General features: G+C 45.1%; 2 protein-coding genes across 2 annotated transcripts; both read right to left on the bottom strand.

The window, feature by feature from the left end:
* Positions 1-159: 159 nt before the first annotated feature.
* Positions 160-2,394, bottom strand: BBBOND_0005260 (hypothetical protein, conserved; the record flags this gene model as incomplete). The annotated part of the gene is made up of 1 exon (XM_012915354.1): positions 160-2,394. One exon carries the CDS (start codon positions 2,392-2,394, stop codon positions 160-162), a length of 2,235 nt encoding a protein of 744 aa, XP_012770808.1.
* A 1,866-nt stretch (positions 2,395-4,260) lies between these two features.
* BBBOND_0005270 (hypothetical protein, conserved) lies at positions 4,261-7,464 on the bottom strand (the record flags this gene model as incomplete). The annotated part of the gene is made up of 1 exon (XM_012915355.1): positions 4,261-7,464. One exon carries the CDS (start codon positions 7,462-7,464, stop codon positions 4,261-4,263), a length of 3,204 nt encoding a protein of 1,067 aa, XP_012770809.1.
* Positions 7,465-7,582: the final 118 nt, after the last annotated feature.

Below are 7,582 nucleotides of genomic sequence, written 5' to 3' on the forward strand. Positions count from 1 at the left end.
TTTTGGGGTTCCGCCCGATTTGTTTTCATTCGGACGTTTCCCTTGGGGCTTTTGAGTTCCTTCGGCGCCTTATCCCAATTTGCACAGGGCAGGAGTTGGGTTTGACTTCATTGCGTGGGATATATTTGCGTTTTGAGATCTTCTAAGGATCTTAGGGCATCATCGATTTTGTTTCAATTGCTTGATGGCATGGGAAGGTCGCCTGTCATGCTTTGATGTCGCTGTGCTAAGGCTATCTTGATTATTTGTTCTGTGAATTCGGATATTGTTTTTCTCAAGATCTGATATTTTATTAACTACAGCACCTCCTTCCGCCAGAATATTTCCGCCAATCTCCGCTGTCAGTATTGCTTCAATTTTGTTTTTAAATGTGTCTTCATTGATCTCACCCTCTTGGAGTGCATCGTACGCTCTTTTGAAGTTTAACATAAGATCATTGCCAAGATCGTAATCATTATGAGCACTATGTGAATGTCGATTCTTGAATATTGTTTCGCCTAGATCGGTTTGCAAGGTTTTCAATTTAGTATTAATATCATTTCCGAAATCACTAACCAACTTCGCTAGGCCGGCTGCTTTTTGGTCAGCGGCGTAATTAAAATCAGAACTGAAAGATTCTATTCCGTTTTTCATATTTGCAATCTTCGCATATATTACTTTTGAAACACTGCTAATTTCTTTCTTAAATTGACTTCTAATGGACTCCATAACCGCTTTCAGGACCTCTTCGCTGTGTTTCGAGACGGCTTCCGCTACTGCGGATATGGCGTTAAGAAGAGACTGGAGATGCGCTTTGGATACAGATTTTGGCGACGGCGTTAGTTTAGATATTAGGCTCTTCATGTAAGTAGCGTAGCTTTGGAGATTAAGTGCGCTAACTTCTGTAGACATACCATGGAGTTGCTCAATGGCACTGATTTCCGGTACTTCACTTTCGATGCTTTCGAGTCCATGAAGCTTACTTTTGAGATCCTTAATAGCGCTATCTGAAATGTCCTTATTGGGACTACCAAGCATGGCAATTCCTTTCGCAATCCCCTCCATTGCTTCCCTCAGTTTTTTAATGACTTTAGAGTTGAGATTGCCAAAGTAAGCTGTAATAGGAGTAAAAGGATCCGTGCTGTCGCCTATTGCTTTCAGCAAAGGCGCTGCAACACCGCTGTTTTTGCTATTTTTTATCTTCTCAAATTCCTTAAGTTCCTGCAGTTTTCCCATGTCATCATGTACTTTTTTCATGGCGCTATCAATGGCGATTTTTGTCGCAGCCAATTGCGCTGAGAAGTTTCTGGAAGTCTCCACTATAGGACTCAATTGAATCTCAATTTTATCCTTCAAAGTCGTCAAATCTTGTTTCACGTTCCCCTCTAACTCATCATACGGCGTCTTGATTTGCTCCTTGACATGATTCACAATTGCTTTCTGGATTTCTTGCTTGACTGTATACAAATCCATTTTCAGCGCGTCGTTCATCTCTTTCACCTGCGTCAGCGCCAATCTAACATTCTCCTGAGCAGCGTTTTTTGCTGCATCTCCGGCCTCCTGCATACTCATGGCCTGCCCCTTTATATATTCAGCTGCATAATTAATCGATTTTTTTCTTTCTGCTGGATTGACGACTTCCTCTAGTATTTTTTCAACCTTCATCATCACGTCACTAACAAATCCATCCGCCTCCCAGGCCCATGTGTCCAATGCCGAGACACCACGCTCCAATTCTTTATAGATGGCTTCCAGCTTCTCCTTAATTTTCTGAACATCTTCCTTCAGCTTCTTAAAAAGTCCTTCTACCCGCTGAGTAATCTCGCTCTTGAAGCATGACTGAACACCCGCTAGCTTATTAACCATCTTCACAATTGCCTCGTAATTCTCCTTTTCCTTCCTGGACAACGCAGTCAACCTGTCGGTCTCGTACTTAACTGTCTCACGAACACTATGCACTCTCTCACGTAATTTATGATTAAGATCATTAATTGCGTTCTGTGTTTTTATATTTTTAGGTACACTAAAGTCTAATTTGCCGTTAAATTCATCGGCCTTTGCGAGACACTGTGTCACTAAGTTGTCGGCCTTGGTCACCTCGGGGTCAGCTTGCTTGGTGTCATCGGAAACCTTGTCAACCTGAATGTCATTAAAACGTGTAATGAACTCACCGTTATTTTCAGTCTTCAGATACGTTAATAATGCTTGAATGGGATCACTGACTCTCTCGTTTGATATCTTGAGAAAACCATTGTACTTTCTCACCCCTTCAACCACCTCTCCAATCGCAGCATTAAAACCTTTTTTACCAAGGTGTTTATTGGTGTTAAGAATGTCAATTGCATCATTTAAAGTATCTTTATGCTGCCCTAAATGCTCTTTGATGTTACCGAGAACACCACTCAAAAATCCCATCACCCCGTCACACAGCCTATCCAGGTCAGAGTACACAATCCCCTGGCCAGTGTAGCCTTTGGACTCAGAGTTGAAGCCGAGAAACTTTTCGAGGCCGTCACATAAATGCGTTAAAATATCATTATTATTAGTTAAAGTATCTTTAAATTCAGTGAGTTTCTTAACAATTTCTCTCTGCTGCCTCACTTCATCCAATCCCTTATCTCTCTCCTCCTCAGGGAGGTAATGGGTCTTAGCACAGTCATTTTTAGAGGCTTCGGCTTTTTTTATTTTAGCGTTTAGTTCATCAATTTGCTTTTTAGAGTCATTAGGATTATTAGATTCTAGAGTTTTAAGTTGTTCATTAGCTTTTTGAATTGCAGTCTCCTGAGACTGACAGTAGGAGGCAACGCTTCCTGAAGCGGAGGTAGAAGAGGGTATATATGGCTCTTTTCCAGTGCAAATAAGCTTGGAATAGCGGTCACTAAGACTAGTTTCGGCTTTTTTTATAGCCTCCTCAATCAACTTTTTCAAAGCTTGAGACAACTTGGTAAGACCCTTACCATCACCATTTCCGTGCCTAACCTGGATCAACCAGTCGATGGACTCAGTCAGAAGGGAAGTAAAGGGTGACAAGGCACAAGTTATTATAATGGTGTAAGAAGGTCATAGCGGTAATATGGCGAAGTAATTCGAAGGATGTAGAGTGGATTAGGGAGCGATGTAGAGTGGGTAAAGGGGCGATGTAGAGTGGGTTAAGGGGCGATGTGGAGTGGGTTAGGGAGCGATGTAGAGTGGGTTAGGGAGCGATGTAGGGTGGATTAGGGAGCGATGTAGAGTGGATAAAGGGGCGATGTAGAGTGGGTTAGGGAGCGATGTAGAGTGGGTTAAGGAGCGATGTGGAGTGGGTTAAGGAGCGATGTAGAGTGGGTTAGGGAGCGATGTAGAGTGGATAAGGGAGCGATGTAGAGTGGATAAGGGAGCGATGTAGAGTGGGTTAAGGGGCGATGTATAGTGGATAAAGGGGCGATGTAGAGTGGGTAAAGGAGCGATGCAGAGTGGGTAAAGGGGCGATGTAGAGTGGGTAAAGGGGCGATGAAGGGTGGGTAAAGGGGCGATGTAGAGTGGATAAAGGGGCGGTGTAGAGTGGGTTAAGGAGCGATGTAGAGTGGGTAAAGGAGCGATGTAGAGTGGGTTAAGGGGCGATGTAGAGTGGGTTAAGGGGCGATGTAGAGTGGATAATAATCACCACTTAGGTCACCATGTCATCGCTGCCGTGACCATGTCATCGCTGCCGTGTCCATGTCATCGCTGCCTTAACCATGTCATCGCTGCCGTGACCATGTCATCGCTGCCGTGACCATGTCATCGCTGCCGTGACCATGTCATCGCTGCCGTGACCATGTCATCGCTGCCGTGACCATGTCATCGCTACAGTAAGCATCAACTTAGCCTGTTTGCTAGGTTAGCACTTTGCCTGGGTGCTAGCTTAGCACGTAGCCTGTGTGCTAGCTTAGCACTTTGCCTGGTTGCTAGGTTGACACGTTGCCTGGGTGCTAGGTTAACACTTTGCCTGGTTGCTAGCTTAGCACTTTGCCTGGGTGCCAGCTTAGCACGTTGCCTGGGTGCTAGCTTAGCACTTTGCCTGGGTGCCAGCTTAGCACGTTGCCTGGGTGCTAGCTCAACACGTTGCCTGGGTGCTAGGTTAGCACTTCACCTGGTTGCTAGGTCAACACGTTGCTTCGTCTATCACTCATCACTTAATCTCAACGCTATTTAGTTCACAGGTTACTGCTAGAGTAATTCGAGACATTAGACTACGTTTGTCGGTTAGGTGAGTAGGTGAGTTATTACGTGAGTTTATGTGAATTACAAACGTGAATACAATTACGGTTGTAGATACGATATCTTGGCAAGCCTTCCGACTTGCGCTGCAGCCAACAATGATTGCGCCGTTATGCTGTGCGACGACGGTATCCTCAGGTGTGAGCGTATGTGGAGCACGTCCAGTCTGCCAACCATCACGCAGATGAGGTAGAAGAGGGACAGCGACCAGAGTGCGACGTTCATCCATATGAACGGCTGCCTGATGATCCAGAGGAAATTATCGCACTCCTCAAATAGTTTTGCGAAATACTGCGATTCAAGCACCGACTTCAGCTGTTGATGGAAATGATGGCAATATTTTTTACCTTCTTTTGCTAGAAGTGTTTCAGGATTGCCAAACGTGAATCCGTAATTGTAGAAAGTGCTTTGTACGCCACGGCATTCAACAAGTCCACGGCACTGGCAGTTGTCGACACCGTGCTGTCCTTTCTTACATTTGACTCCATGGATGCATTTCGAACATCCCCAGTCTTGGCAAGATATGCTGCAAAAGGCTTGTAGCAGGGCTTTAAGATAACCGTAGAATGTCCATGGGAGGTACACTGCCCATGAGAGGTATAAGTTACAATGTTTATCGGCGAAGTAACGATATTCTTCCAAGCACAGAGTTGAAAGATATGGACCGCAGTGCAGCTTATCGCTACTAGCATATGTACATGACGTTGACGTAGACAGCGTACAGAGGTCTGCATTTTTTGCCTCTGGATGGCTTTCACGCTTATGGCTGCTCCGTACGTCACCGTACGCGTTACGTAGCGCAGCTGTGAGATCGCTGGGTTGTTCAAAAAGACGAATAGATTGCTCCGTGACGGCGGCTTCAATATTTGTTTTAAGAGAATGCGTGCCGTTTGATTGCCAATTCCTGACAAGTGACATCGTAAAAGCAAAGTGTTGCGACAATGTTGAGGGCGGTTTAGGAATAAGGCCAAAGAGGCACGAAGCGACCCCGTTACCGAGGAATTTGGTCAGCACTTTACATAGCTCTTTGCCTGTCTTCTTGCTTCCAGTGAAGCCTCTGAACCCAAGTGGTGTTATACATGGCGCACCGGGTAGGCTTTTGGGACACGTCTTACATTCCGATTTGCAGCCAGTGGAAGTGAGCTCATGAGGCAAGTGACCGGGTAGGCAGTCACGTAGGAAGGATTGAAGAGGCGATGTCGATTGGCACTCAACTTCAGTCTTTGAGTGCTCATTACATGGCCACGTTGATGATTTCACATCTCTGCCATACGTACAGTCCGACCAACCGTGGTACTTAGCGGCAAAGCCACATCGGGTAAGCAAGAATTGGAAAACTGGTACAATTCTACGGAGATGTTCAATTAACGTGTTCAGGCAGTCAACGCTCGATGAAGGGTATGCGAAATTATGCGTATTACAATAGAAGTCAACGGCGTACGTAGTATACTCGTTTCCATACCCGACGATGCTGGTGAGAAGAACGGGTGCCAGCGAAGTTACATGTACGATAGCATTATGTACTTCTGTATACGTGATATTCTGTGGGTATGCTGCCAACTTGTTAGCAGTTTGGTCCTCGAATGAGATACCGTCGACCTCATTGGTTCCGGCGATTTTATTTTCCCGCTTATCGAACAAGTCACTAAACTCATCGGATATAAAGTTGAGATATACTGAACTGTATTGCAGACTCGTAAGCCAGCAGAGCATTTCGTAGATATTACACGGCGACTTCTTCGACCCTGCAGTGGAGATGTGACGAATGCGGTAATAAGTCGTAAGGCAGTCGTATAGGTTCTCAAGCTGGAATTTGTAATTCTTATTCTTGTGGTAAACGTGACCGTAATTTTCGCCTACAAGTAGACTCATGATCTTTGTACCGTTGGCATTCTTGTCCAAGTGACCATTCTGCTCGGTCTCATTGTTGGACACGCCGTAGCCGCTATTTTGCAAAAATGTGCCTAAACTGCTACCAGCATATATTCTACTTGTTGACCACTTGTGGATGGTACGATTTTTCAAGTACCTCAAATCTTCGTTGTATATCTCCAAGATGGACAGGAACACCTTGGACAACTGAGTGCCATACGGCGTTACTTTATTCTTTTCGACGAGCTCAGCACCGAAAGTCTCACTATCATACACGCTCACGTACGCCTTGTCGAGCTCATCGCACATCCTCTGCACGCCCTTTTTGAGACACTCGAGCAGGGGGTTGCTGTCGTCGGCGTAGGATGCGGGGCGGATGGTTGCGAGGAGGGAGGAAAGGGCGGAGAGGTGGGTGAGGAATTTGTGATTGTACTTTGTTATTTTGTTAAGCATGGTTCTCACAGCTTTGCCAATTTGAGAAAGTGCGTTGTGCTTGGCGCCGATATCGTCACTTGAGGCTACTTTTTCAAGCAGGTCACCTATGAATGATGTTGCCGGGCGAGAGAAAGACGCTAGGTTGGTCAAGTCAGCGCGTTGAAGATGCATCTCAGAGAATGTTGCTAACTGCTTCATAAACCCTTTCGCACCCTTGTCGGCGTCCTTTGTTATTTCATCGGGTAGCCCATAGAGGTCATTCTTGCATTTGCTGGAGAACTCTGTTAGAAGCAATTTGATAAAGGCGATATACCTTTTACGTAATTCATGAATGATATCAGTTTCGCCTTTTGTCACTTCAATGTTTGCGTCCTGCTCGAGATCTTTGACGATTTGTTCTCCGGCTTTGTCGGCGAATTGAGTGAGGAAATTGTTCGTCAAGCCGATGACAGCGCCCAGCTGAGTTGTTCGAAGGTCATCAATCAGGCCATGAATGCGTTTTAAATTAACGTCAATTTTCGTACTTTTCAGTACATTCAAATTTATTTGAACGTCTTCTGCGGCGCGTTTAACGTCACGGCAAAGAGCGTCAAGAGTTTTGGTGACCAGCTCTAACTGTTGTCCGGCTTGCTCGTTGAGGTCGGAAATAGATTTCAACGCGATGTCTGCAACCTGCTCCCTAATATCTTTTATCTTAATTGGAAGTTCACCGTTTAGGTTTTCTATATTCCCCTGCGAGGTGGCTACGGTATCTTGGTTAACGTGCCTTTCAAAAGTAGTGAATGTTTTAGGAGCAATAGTGGAAATTTTGTTGCCTTGCACACCTGCACTGGTCATGTCATCCACTCCAATCTCCTTGTTGAGTACGCTTTCTCCACCGTCGGTTTTGAAATCGCCGTCTTTGAGGTTTTTCTCGTAGGTCCCGTGGAAATTGGACATAAGATCACTGCCGAGTTTATAATTGTTTACTTCGCCATTCGTCTTAAAAAACTCGCTGTCGAATGACCATGATAATTCGTAATGGCATTTTAATGTTTTTATCAAAATCTCTAACTAG

The sequence above is a fragment of the Babesia bigemina genome, scaffold Bbigscaff_73809, assembly GCF_000981445.1.
Source record: "Babesia bigemina genome assembly Bbig001, scaffold Bbigscaff_73809".
Lineage (NCBI taxonomy): Eukaryota > Apicomplexa > Aconoidasida > Piroplasmida > Babesiidae > Babesia > Babesia bigemina.